The 13,691-nt window shown below is 37.0% G+C and overlaps 1 protein-coding gene across 15 annotated transcripts in view; it reads right to left on the bottom strand.

Moving 5' to 3' along the window:
- Nucleotides 1-13,691, bottom strand: part of RALB (RAS like proto-oncogene B) — a 103,305-nt gene that overhangs the window by 15,790 nt on the left and 73,824 nt on the right. For 8 of the 15 annotated variants that reach the window (XM_072613370.1, XM_072613373.1, XM_072613372.1 and 5 more), the window contains 3 exons: nucleotides 13,428-13,527; nucleotides 4,150-4,314; nucleotides 212-420 (listed from right to left, as the gene is read on the bottom strand). In XM_072613370.1, coding sequence (XP_072469471.1) covers nucleotides 212-420; nucleotides 4,150-4,263 — 323 coding nt within the window. In that variant the 5' untranslated portion in view covers nucleotides 4,264-4,314; nucleotides 13,428-13,527. Of the gene's footprint in view, nucleotides 1-211; nucleotides 421-4,149; nucleotides 4,318-13,427; nucleotides 13,528-13,691 lie in introns of all 15 variants that reach the window. The other 7 variants (XM_072613362.1, XM_072613366.1, XM_072613367.1 and 4 more) reach the window with 1 other exon arrangement.

Here is a 13,691-nt window from a genome sequence, read left to right as displayed (position 1 = left end):
ATGTATATGCAATATACACACATACGAAACACACACACACACACAAATCAGTGGGTCCTCTTCTGGAGAAGACAAGATTTCAATACCTGTAATCAGCACTTACACTGGGGGTAATGTTATTGGAATACATTGCTTTTCAACTCAGGCTGTAAAGAAAGAGGACAAAAAAAGGCCTCAAGAGCCTTCACATATCTTTTATTTAAAAACATACCTGAACTCTGCTGTGGCTGTAAAGGATTCATGTTCTGTTATAGAGAAGACTAAGAGAAACCCCTCCCCACTACGGAAGTAGTTGTCTCGAATAGCTGCATAATCTTCTTGTCCAGCCGTATCCAGAATGTCTATCTGCACTTCTTCTCCATCAAGAACCACTTTCTTTCTATAACTGTCAGCTTTAGTAGGTTCATAATCTTCTACAAACTAAAGAACACAATACACAAACAGTGTCAACAAATAACTAAACTACTTCAAAACCAATTTTAATATTACAAACATACATTTTATTTGTAAACTAAAAGTATTTACTGTGTCTACCATACATAATATAATGTCTGCTTTGTATAATTATGATTAATGCTCTACATTTATATGGTGGTTTAGCTCCCCCAGAGCAACATATAAGCTGTCATTTGTCTCTTAAATACTTCTGTAAAGTAGACAGCTATTATCCTTACTTTACAGATGTGGAAAAACTGAAAGACAGGATAAATTGGTAGTATTCTCACAAAAACAAGAACGCATTTATATAGTACCTTGAAATTTATAAAAGCACCTTCTTCACAATTTCTATCGCTCCCTTCCCAAACATACTAATATATCTTCATTTCTGAAGTAAAACTTGTTTCCAGTGAACTAGGTACAAAATGTGGCAGCATGATTAAAAGAAAAGGAACTGCTAAAAATCTCCTTTAAATATCATGATTCATTTTGCTTTCACTGAAGTATTTTTGAGCTAATCAGAGGTTTTGGGGGTTTTTTTGAAGTTCCATTTATTCCTTTGAAACTGGGAGTCAAGATATCCTGATCCTACTAATATACCTCATTACTAAATGAATAGTTAGTATGCTATTTTTAGACATCTAGATTACAACTCTGATGTTTACATTTTTCAGCTAGAGAAATAGGCGACGAGACTCTTTAGAAAGTTAGGGAACATGAGCTAGACTGATTCTACAGGAAAAGTGAAACATTCTGATTTCCTCTAAAGCTGCTATTTGATAATTCTTAAACATTCAGTAGTCACAAAACCTTTATAAACCTGTAATATTTTTTGGTTTTTTCTCCTCTACCCTTCACAGTACCACCCATATCCCCTTTGCCAGTTGCTACAGAAACCATTCGTGCCACAACTATCGGATTATTATCCTTCAGGTTTCTGGGCATCAGTTTGGGAGACATATAACTAGAAGAACTTCAAAATGAACATTTGGCTTCAATCACGTTGGGAGGCAGTCACCTATTAATATTTCACAAAAAATCTAAAACTGTTGACTCCCGGAGTATCACTGTCATTCTACTTAAGAAATCGGATCTTCAAATTGTGTCAAACTGGGGATATAATAGAAAATCGAATAGGGACAACAAATACACAAGTCTCCTCATCCATTTTTTTCTCCTTGCTTTTCCAAAAGTCTTAAGCTGTATTTTTTTTGCCATATTACCCCACTAACTGTCCTTTCTCCAGACCTGAACACGTAATACAGCATAACAGCTAATAATAATAGCTAGCATTTACATGTCACTTTCCAATTTATAAACATTTTACATATATTGTCTCATCTGACCTTCATAATGACCCTGTGAGACAGGTGCATTTTTATCTTCATTTTACAGATGAAGAAAATAAGACACAGAGAGGTTAAGTGACTTGCCCAGTAACATATAGCTCATAAGTGTCTGAGAAAGGATTCAAACTCAGGTCCTCCTAACTACAAGTCCAGCACTCTAGCCACTATACCTTAGGGAAAGGGAAGGGAATAAACATCCTGCTATGAGTTAGGCACTATGCTAAGTGTTTTACAATTATTACCTCCTTCGATCCTCACAACAACCCTAGGAAGTAACTGCTATTACTATTCACATCTTACAGATGAGGAAAATGAGGCAAACAGAGGTTAGGTGACTTGCTCAGAGTCACACAGCAAGGAAATATCCGAGGTTTGGATCTGAACTCAAGTACTTCCTGACCTAAGTTCACTAAGGTCTGACCCCAATTTCAGAGAACGTGAACACTAGAAAATGACTCAATTCCTAACCATGCTTGCTCCTTTTCCTCAAGTCATCCTTGCCTTCAAAAAAACAAATATTTTATTCCTCTATGGCTCAAGCAGTCACACTGACAAGGCTTATAGCCAAGGACAGGGCTGGTATTCACAGCCTTAATCATCCTAGATTAAAAGCTAGAAGGAATTTGGATATTGTCTAGTCCAGGAATTCTCAAACTTTTTTATATTCTTAAAAGTTTCTGAAAGTCCCAAAGAGCTTTTGCTCATCGTGGTATATGTGTTGATATTTACCCTACTGGAATTGGAATTGGTAAAATTTTACACTTATTTCATTTAAAATAATCATTTCATTACATGTTAAAATAAAAAACATTAATGAAAAATAACTATATTTTCCAAAACAAAATAATTTAGTGAGAATTACAGCACCGTTTTACATATTTCTGTAAATCTCTTTAACGTCTGGCTTTAAGACAGCTGGATTCTCAGATCCGCTTCTGCATTCAATCTGTTGTGATATGTTGTTTTGGTTGAAATGTATGAAGAAAATGCAGCATTACACAGATATGCAGTTGGAAGAAGGAGGAGCACTTTAATAGACAATGACATCTTTGCATATTAATGAAAATAGTTTTGACCTCAAGGACACCTCTCAAGCATCTCAAGGACACCCAAGGGTCTGCAGACACTTCGAGAATCAATGGTCTAGTCCAACCCTTTCACTTTACAGATGAAGAAATAGTCTCAGAGAAAAAAACGGACCTATCTAAGATTACATTGGAGTAAATAAAAGACCTGGGAATCATAGGCAAATCCTCTGACTCCAAATCCAATGTTCTACACTACACTAATAGGTATTCTACCCTGCACCTGAATTCTGGGTTTGCTAATCTGTGAATGCCCATACTTTGTAGGAATCTTCCCTCCCTTAATTAATCAAGTCTCAACTCTGATCCTGTTTCTTCACCCCATGATTTCCCACCCCACCCTCTTCAGGACAGGGGTAAGGAGTTAAAGAAAGAAAAATACATGTCACAGAAGGGAAAAACAATCTCTTTGATCTAGGGTACAAGTCTGTCTCTCTATTATGCAAATAATATTTTCATTTAATCAAGCAGATGTTTGCCTTCCCATTTTAGCTTATAGTACAAAGTAAGGAAAAGTGGACACCAAAGAAAGTATTTAACCACCAAGCAGAATACCATAGGAGCAGTTCTGCTACCCCTTCTAAATAGGACCAGCAAAGAACACTCCATCTGGGGCACAGAGCAGTGGGTCCCTTGCCAAACTGTATGCAGTAATCATATCTATTATCACACCAGATGCAGCACAGTTTTGACTATGACACCCACATCAAGTAAGTGATTTAAACTTTGGCAAGGCTGGGGAAGAGACAGAGAGCCAAACTTCATTCTTGCTGTATGGAAGAAAAGTAGGGAAAACTTTACATCTATTAATTATGGCAAACAAGATCAGAGTTAGACCCTGTGAAAATTGAATTCAGTTCCCCTCTATTCCACAGTTAACTTTTCACAAGGCTAAGCACCTGATGAGCCCACTAGCGATGAAAGGTTACTGGATTTTCTCTCTTCCTCCTCTTTCTTTTCTCCACAAACAGCAGTACCAAAATGTAACAAGAGAAATAAAGGCAAGAGAAAGGAAACTTCCCCTCCAGGCCCCTCCCATCCCTGCCAAAGTTTAAATCAACTACCTGATGTCAATAATTTATAAATTTTATTCACGCTGAGATTCACAGGAGACTGTGGACCTTTCATTCTTCAGGAACCTTTTACAGGGTTGATTTGTTATATAACCCTAGAGGGCACATAGGGAAATACACACTAAGAAAAAACTTTTTTTTTAAAGAGGGATATTTGTACCAACAGATGCATAAGCTGGACAACTTGTGACTTAATCATCTTACCTCATCATACATGAACTGAAGGGTAAGTGCAGACTTGCCCACCCCTCCACTGCCAACCATGATCACTTTGTGAAGAACTAACGAGCTTTGGTTCTTGTTCTTGTTTGTAGCCATCGCACTGGTTGTCTAGGCTTGCTGAGCACTGTCCAAGCTGCGGCTGAAGAACTGCTGGTGAAAAAGACAAAGACTTAGGGGCACCCAATTAAAATCAAATAAAATCCGTGCTCTTTACTGAAGTCTGAGCCACACATTCCCAAACAGGGACTAAACTGTTAGACTTGGGAAAGCAATAAAAAGCTTCCTACAGTAAAGAAAGTCAATAATTACAGGAGCCAGACCAGGTAAGAAGCAATAACACACATGGTCCTATCTATTTCACTGGGCAGGCTAGGAAAGAGGGAAAGAGCTTGAATAAGTAAAATTAACATCTTACAAACTGCCACATGTCTCCTCAGTCAGAATGACCAAACCACCCGGAGTTCCAGATTTGGCCCCCACTCATCCACATCACTGCCACTGGACAGAATCTCTGTGACAAGCTCAGCATTTATACCTCGTTTTCCATCCTCTATTCTCTCATCCTCCTCCCCTATAAAAATTTACATCTAAATTTGTGTGAGCTATAAATGGAGAGAATTGGGCATATTTTTAATCCACTATCAAACACTGCAAATTTAAAGGATAAAGAACCAAATTTAACTTTTCATATTTGTGTTGTATTTCTCTAGAGTGATTTTATATTTGTATGAATTTATAACACAATCTTTATTTTCATCTTAGTATGACAGAATTTTTTTTGAACATTAACACATTAAGTATTAATGATAACAAAAACTTAGTCACAATATTAGATACAAAAAAAAGGGTACCCAGACTGGCAGCTCCTGGATTAAATATCACATATAAATACATAATAACAGATTGTTCCAAATAAATGAAGCTCTATCCATTTTTTTTCAAAGACAAGGTTTCCTCATCTCCAATCAGGTACAGAGGCTACTCTCACATGCCTGATTCCACTATCAACATAGAAACTTTGACCTTTCTCATTCCTGACTTGGGTCAGTTTTCCCCTCTTTAGGCAGCCTGGTTTCCCCAACTCTCTACCCCCTACCATCCCATCACTCTTTGACCAAGATGATCTAGAATCATGAAACTCCTCTCAGATCACTGACCTCTATCACTGCATCTCTCTCCCTTCCTTAACCTGTTTTTTATGCTCACCAAGGTAACCTCAGAGGGATGAAGGGATGAGAGGAAACAGGAAAAGTCTCTTCCAGACAGTGAGATTTTAGCTAAGACCTGAAGGAATCCAGAAGTCAGGGCTGAAGAGGGAGAGCATTCCAAGCATGGAGGGCAGCCAGTGAAAATGCAGAGTCTGAAGACGAAGTAGCTTGTTGTGAGGAACAGTAAGGAGGTCAGTGACACTCAATCAAAGAATACATGAAGAAATGTGAGTCTAGAGGTAAAAGGTGTAAGAAGACAAGAAAAGGTATAAGGTGGGGGGAGGGCAGGTTGTGAAAAGCTCTGGATGCCAAACAAAGAATATTTTATTTGATCCTGGAGGAAATTAGAAGCAATTACAGTTTATTAAATAGGGGTGTGACATGGTCAGACTTGTGCTTTAAGAAGATCAATCTGACAAGACTACTGGAGGAGAGACTTATGGCAGGGAGACCAACCTACAGGCTAATGAAATAATACAAGCACAAGGTGATGATGGCCTATAGCAGGGTGGAGGAAGCATCAGAGAAAAGATGTTACAAAGTTAGAAACAACAGACCTTGACAACTGAATGGATATGGTAGGGAAGACAGTGAAAAACTTTTAAATGGCACCTAGATTTTGAGCTTTGGTGACTGGGAAGATAATGGTATTCACTATAATAATAGGAAATTTAAGAAGGGAGAGTTTGAGGAAAAGAATAAGTTTAATTTTGCATATGTTGAGTTTCAAATGTTTACAGGAAGTTGAAGAAATAAGATTCCAGCAAAGATAGGAGGGATGGATACACAGGAGATCCAGAATCAGCTTTTAAAGGAACCTATGATTAAGAGGTGGGAGATAAAAGAGTAGCAAAAGCTGATTATCAGGAGTGGTGAAAAGTGAAGACACTGAAAGATAACTCTCTTTAGGAGCTTAACAATGAATGTTAAGAGTGAAAAAGGCCAACAGCTTAAAGGAATTGACAGGAATAAATAAAGGTTGGTCTAAGAATGGAGAACTGGGTAAGTTTGTAAGCAGCAGGGAAAGAGCCATTAGGAAAAAAAAAACTTAAGAGAAAGGAATAATTTATGGGACAAGCTCCTGGAAGAGACAAGAAGGGGTGGGTTCAATGGTAAAGTAAAGGGGCTAACAATGACCTCTAAAGTAAGGGAAAAGTTGAGTGAAGATGTATAGGGTTTTCCAAAAACCCTAGCTCTGAGGGAAAGAACTCACTATTCAACAAAACTGCTGGGAAAATTGGAAAGCAATCTGACAGAAACTAGGCACAGACCAACATATCATAACATAAACCAAGATAAGGTCAAAATGAGTACATGATTTAAACACAAAGGATGACACTGTAAGAAAATTAAGGAAGCATGGAAAATTTTACAGATCTATGATTAAGGGAATAGATTATGACCAAACAAGAGACAGAGAGAGGATCACAGGAGGTAAAATCAATAATTTATTTACATGAAATTAAAAGGCTTTGCACAAACAAAACCAATCCAGACAAAATTAGAAGAAAAGCAGAAAATAGAGGGTGGAACAAGTTTCTCTAATAAAGATTTCATTTCCCAAATATACAAGGAACTGAGGTAAATTTATAAAAATAAGAACCATTCCCAATTGATAAATGGTCAAAGGATATGAACAGGCAATTGCCAAAGAAATCAAAACTATCCAAGAGTCATATGAAAAAACAATACTCTACATCACTACTAATAAGAGAAATACACACTAAAACAACTCTGAGGCACTATCTCACACCTATCAGATTGGTTAACATGACAGAAAAGGAAAATGACAAACGCTAGTGGGGAGGTGGAAGAACAGGGACAGTAACGCACTGTTGGTAGAGGTGTCAACTAGTCCAACCATTCTGGAGAACAATTTGAAATATGCCTAAAGAGCTATAAATTTGTGTATACCCTTTGACCCAGCAGTACCACTAGTAGGTCCATACTCCAAAGAGATCAAAGGAAAAGGAAAAGGATGTATACATACAAAACGTTCATAGCAGCTCTTTTAGTGGGGGCAAAGAAGTAGAAATTGAGGAGATGCCCATCAATTGGGGAATGGCTGAACAAGTTGTGGCATATGATTGTAATGGAATACTACTGTGTTATAAGAAATGATGAACAGGATAGTTTCAAAAAAACCTGGGAAGACTTACATGAACTCATGCAAAATGAAGTGAGTAGAACCAGAACATGTATATAGTAAAAGCAAAATTGTAACAATAATCAACTGTGAAAAACTTAGCTACTCTTACCAATACAATGATCCAAGACAGTTCTTCAAAGGACTCATAATGAAAAATGCTATCCACCTTCAGAAAGAAAACACTGATGAACTCTGATTACAAATCGAAAAGTATTTTTTCATTCTTCAGTTTTCTTGCTTTTTATTCTTTGGCAACATGGCTAATATGGAGATATGTTTTGTATGACTTCATATGTATAATAGGTACATTGTTTGCTTTCTTCAATGGGAAGGAAATGGAGGAAGGGAAATAATCTGGAACTCAAAATTTTTTAAAAAATGATTGCTAAGAAGAAATAACACATGCAAAGCAGTTCACTAAACTTTAAATCACTATATAAACATGAAAAATTAAAAAATAAAAGCTACTGTGGGGGGAAAAGATGTATAGGAATTCTGAAGTATTCAGGGGAAGAGTTCATGACAGATTCGTTCAGGGGGATAACGTAATTTTTATCATATGAGAAATTTCTGCACAAACAAAAGAATACATCTAGCTTAAGAAGTCATTTTATGGGGAAAAAATCTTTGCTCAAGTATCCCAGGTAAGAGTTTGGTATCCTATATATATATGGACAATTAATAGGATCAATGGATATATATAAACAAAGAGTTATCAAAAGAAGAATTTCAAACTACTAAAAACTATATAAAAATGTCCCAAATCACTAATAATAAGAGAAATTAAAATCAAAACAATGCTATGGAAATTGGAAAAAGATGACAAAAGATACAAAGTCATTGGAGGGATTGTGATAGGTAGTGCATTTTTAGAGGAGCTGTGAATCTGAAGTTTCATTTTGGTGAGCAATTTGGAATTATGCAAATAAAGTGATTAAAATATCTATGCCCTTTGACACGGAATTTCCACTATTAGGTTTATACCTCAAGGAGGTCATTAATTAGAAGAAAGTCATCATATCCACCAAAATATTTAAAGAAGTACTTTTTGTCACAGCAAGGAACTAGAAAAAGTACTTACTGCAAGTGGCCAGAAAGAAAGAATTCAAGTACTAAGGACCCACACAGTCAGAATCACATATCATTTAGCAGTCACCACTATAAAGGAGCACAAAACTTGGAATACAATATTCCAAAAAAGGCAAAGAAGACAGGCTTATAGAAAGGATAACTTATCCAGAAAAACTAGGCATAATGCTACAAAGGGAAAAATGGACCTTAAAAAAGAGTTTCCAAGCATTCCTGTCAAAAAGACAAGAGTTGCGTAGAAACTTTGAAATTGAAACACAGGAGTGAAGGGAAACATAAAAAGTTAAACACAAGTGAACAATAATAAGTGACTAAATAAGAACAATTTCTTACATTCTAATATGGAGAGATGATATGTGTCCTCACTAAACCCTATCATGATCAAGGGTCATAGGAAGAGTCAAATTAGACAAGGCCTGCTTGTTTCATGTCTTGATCTTAAGAGAAGGAAAAGAGAGATGAAAAGAATACAACAGACTAAAGGGATGGGAAAGGTGGGAGGGGGAAGAGAAAGGTGGTTAGAAAAAATGATTTCACATATTCAGGGTGCAAAAGTTGACATCTATATAAAGAGGAGAAGGAGCAGTTAACACTTCAACCTCACTGTTATCTGAATTGGTCTAAGGAAGGAATACAGACACATATACACACACTCCAGAGATGAATACAGAAACAACATTTCATGCAACAGGGAAATAAGTGGGAAAAGAGAAAAAGGGGGAAGGGAGAATTAGGATAGACTAAGAGAGAGATTAGTCCTAAGCAAAACATACTCTAAGGATATACAAAAATGTTAGCAGCTCTTTTTGAGATAGCAAAGAATGTGAATCTCTAAGTGGGTGCCCATTAAATGGGAAATGGCTAAGCAAGTTACAGCACAGAAAGATGATAGGATACTACATTGTACTTTAAAAAATGAGAGACAAGGTTTCAGAGATGCTTGAGAAGATTTTTATGAAGCGATACAAAGCAAAGTGAACAGACCAGTAGAACAATTTATATAATGACAACAATATGGTTAAGGCGAACAACTCTGAAAGAATTAAGAGCTCTTAGCACAATGACCAACCATGATTCCAGAGGACTACTAATGAAATGTGCTATTCACCTCCTGCTACAGATGAAGGAATCAGAAAGCAAAATGAGACAAATTCTTTTCTGACATGTCAGTGTGGAAATTTTTGAAACTGACTATACATGTTTGTAATGGATTTTGTTTTCCTTTTGTTCTCAATTGAGGTGAGGAACTGAGGTTAGAAGGCTTAGAAGGTAAATTTTTTCTAACTGAAACAAATAAAATAAAACTTTTTTTTAAAATGAGAGTGTGCTTCTCAATAACATGTGTTCAGCCTAGAGGCTGATGGGCTACCCAAGCCTTTCTTACCTGTCGTCCAGGTCTTCGGGGATCAGCTGGATAAACATATGGAGAGAAGAGACTTTCCAGAGTCGAACAAGGGTTAGGCTTTATTCAGGGTCTTAGTTACATGTGCAGGGTAAATTCTTCCTCAGGAGAGAGGAATCCTCTTCCTCCCAAGGGGGCAAGGATCATACAGCAAGAGGATGGGAGTGGGAGAGGGGAGGGACCCTCTGCCCTCTAAGGGCCCCTCAGCTAGAAGAGCGCCTTCAGGCTTTCCTGACCCTACTTAAGCTCTCCCACCGCATAGTTTGCACGTGAATACCGTGCGTGCTCTCAGCCCTTAGCTAGTCAACAACAGGTGTGCTCAGACCCCGGGCCAATCTCAAAGGTGGGATGCTCTCCCCAGCAAGTTTCCCACTGAGAAGAGGCGGAAATGCACGAGATAGCCCGTGTTTCATGCCTCAATTCCCAGCTGTTCCCTGGGGGGCCTCATGAGAACTCTGAGGTTTAGAAGTCCTCACCTTTACCTGCCCGAGACTGTCCACGTGAAAAGTGAGCTTACACCCCCAACAAACATGGACTCTTTTTGCTCTTCTTTATATTCCTAGCACTTAGCACAGTGCCTGGTACATAGTAAGGACTTAATAAATGCTTGTTGATTAAATGTTTCTTGATCCTGCTTCCGTTTTATACTTTTAGATAGTATGTAGGTACTGGGGTGGCTAATATGCTAAAATAGCCCCCAGCAGGTCTGAACTAACTTTATTCTTTTCAAATAATTAGGATAGTAAACTTTAATGTACATGAGAACAAAGGCCACATCTATAATGTGGGAAAAGCATGTGCTAAAAATACTAGATGCCACAATAAAATCACCAGACACCATGCAACTTAATTCCAGTAATATGTCAAGGCCTGCTCTCACGTAAGGAATCCTTTGGGTCCAGTTCTGTGACAGTAGTTCTTGAGCTTTTCCCCTAGCCATTGTCTCTGGTTCTACATTTGCTACAAAACAGAATTCATTTTCTTTCCCTCTAAGTCCTATAACCTCCACCCCCACTTCACTTTTCCCTATTACTACAGAAGATAATAGCAAACTCCTAGCATCTCAGGCTAACAAACTAGGAGTCCTCCTCTACTTACCTCCTGTTTCCAAGCTGTTGACTACACCTCTGTAACACCTCTCAAATTCATTCCCTTCTCTCCTCTGTCATTGCCACCACTCTGGTGCAGGCCCACAGCACCTCACATGTGGACTGTTGCAATAAGCCTAAATGTGGATCTGCCTGTCTCAAGTCTCTCCCCCTCCAAAGTATCCTCCATCCACTAAAGTAATTTTCCTAAAGGGTCATTCCCATACTCAATAAACTCCAGCGGCTCCCTATTACCATCAGAATCAAATACAAAATATTCTATTTAGCATTCAAAGCCCTTCATAACCAAGCACCCTCCTACCTTTCCCATCTTCTTATATCTTATTCCCTATCACACTCTTCAGCCAAGTGGCACTGGCCTCCTGGTTCTTTCACAAACAAAATACTCCATCTCTTGGCTCTGGGAATTTCCTCTGGCTGGAATGTTCTCCCTCCTCAACTCCACATACAGACTTCCCCAGCTTCCTTTAAGTCTCAACTAAAATGCCATCTTTTACAGAAAGCTTTTCCCAACCTCTCTTAATTTTAGTGCCTTCCCTCCTTCAATTATTTCCTATTCATCCTGTACATAGCTTGCTTTGTGTTTATTTGTTTGCAGGATTTTTCCCCATTAGACTGTAAGCTCCCTGAGGTGAGAGACTACCTCTTGTCTCTTTTTCTATTCCCAGTGCTTAGCACAATGCCTGCCGGGCACAATGCATGTGCTTAATAAATATTTAATGACTGACTGTTCTTCACCATAATTCGAGAATTTTCCCTTTCTAATCCAAAATGAAGATGTCTGTGTGTGTGTCTATCTGTCTGTGTAGGACAAGGTAAAAACAGTTTCCTTCTCAGAATAACATAAATGACCAACCTAAGTACATCTACCTTCTCTCTCTAAACTTATCTGTGAGTGAACACGTTCATCTCTTAGCAAGAGCAATAATGAAATGTTATAAACTTAAAACTACAACATTTCATTATTTCCCTTGTCTTCCCCTAAAGATGAAAGCCAAAAAAATTGGTGGGGGCAAGAGGAAGCAAAGGAGGAGAGGAAGAAGCCTGCTATTATGATCCAGAATTTACTATACTTCTAGTATATTTATTAAGTCTTAAATCATCAAATTTGAATAACATGCCTTCTCCCACCATTTCTGATGAAAATGACTGATTAACTGAGGATTCAGACTGGCACCTTCATAACAGTCTAAAGGAGACAACATCTCAACTAAAGTTTGTACACAGAAATTAAATGTTTTAATATTTTTTGTTCCATGTCATGTGGAATAAGCTGTTTTATCTGAAAGTTGCTATGTTTCTTCTTCTGGCATTGTGTTTTGCTTTTCTTTTTTTCTGGAGATAAAGAGGTGGGTAAAAGCCATCTTTAAACAAAAGATTAGAGTACTGAAAATCTGAAGAAATGTGTTATTATTATAAGAACTACAAGAGTTTCTAGAACTGTTAAACCTCAAAAGGCTATATTTTCTTCTATTAAGTGCTAGTGCTTTTTACCCCATGAGACTTGAAGTATAGAAAGATGGCCTCAGAAAGCAAGGAAGCTACAGCTTATGGTTTTATGAAATGGAAACTCCACACAATGCAATCCTCTCTTTCTTTGTCCTCTAGTCACACAATAAATTCATTAAAATATTGATGATATCTTACTTGAAAAAACTTTTAAGTCATTATTTTCTTATAAGAAGATAGAGGGAAACCATACCAAAACAGAGATTTATCCATACCCTTTAGTAATAAACCAAAGCTGACTGAAATCAGTTTATCCCTACTAAAGTTACCCTGAAATGAACAAATAAAAAGACGCAAACAACTAAGCAGTTGAGTCTCAAACACAGATCTTTAGTCAATTACTTTTTAAATGAAAATATCTGTTAAAGTTAAGGTTCAGAAAAATAAACATATATAAAAATAACTTCATTTAATTTTTTAAATCAAATTTTATTTTTATCATTAAAAGCACTGTAAGATTAACTGAATTTTTCCTATACCTCAAGAGAGGGCTGAGGAGCCAATTATTTCCATTTTATATACAAAATAAAGTTAAAACCTATATCAGAAACAATGGGAAAATAAAAGGGAACTCTTGATTGTTTACACTTTAGCCAGAAGGTTGTCCATATTTTAATATTAATCTTACCTAAATGTATTTATGATATTTTAGGGTGGAGGATTATTTTTTCCTAATACAATTGCTGTGATTTCATTAAATCTGATCAATTTGTTCCATAGCAGTAAAGAAGAGGAGTTAAAATAAATCATATATGAAATCCCTGCTACTAAGAAAAGCCGATTTATACACTTACAGTAGTTGAAATGTTTCTTCAGTTTCTTCAGGAAAGATTAGTCCTCATTCTTTATCTTGAGAAAATAACACAAATTTGTACCTTCTTCTCTCAATGACACCTGAAAATTTAATTAAGGGAAATGTTTAATATAATATTTGATGGTTATTTCTTTAGTTATTGACTCAAAAACTCCAATATTTTCAAACTAGAACAATTCAATCATTATTCCAACAAAACAGAGCTGTACCAGGTTCTCCTCTACCATCCACCTGTACCCCAACT

The sequence above is a fragment of the Notamacropus eugenii genome, chromosome 5, assembly GCF_028372415.1.
Source record: "Notamacropus eugenii isolate mMacEug1 chromosome 5, mMacEug1.pri_v2, whole genome shotgun sequence".
In the NCBI taxonomy this organism is placed as follows: Eukaryota; Metazoa; Chordata; class Mammalia; order Diprotodontia; family Macropodidae; genus Notamacropus; species Notamacropus eugenii.
This window is presented reverse-complemented; position numbering and strand designations above follow the sequence as displayed.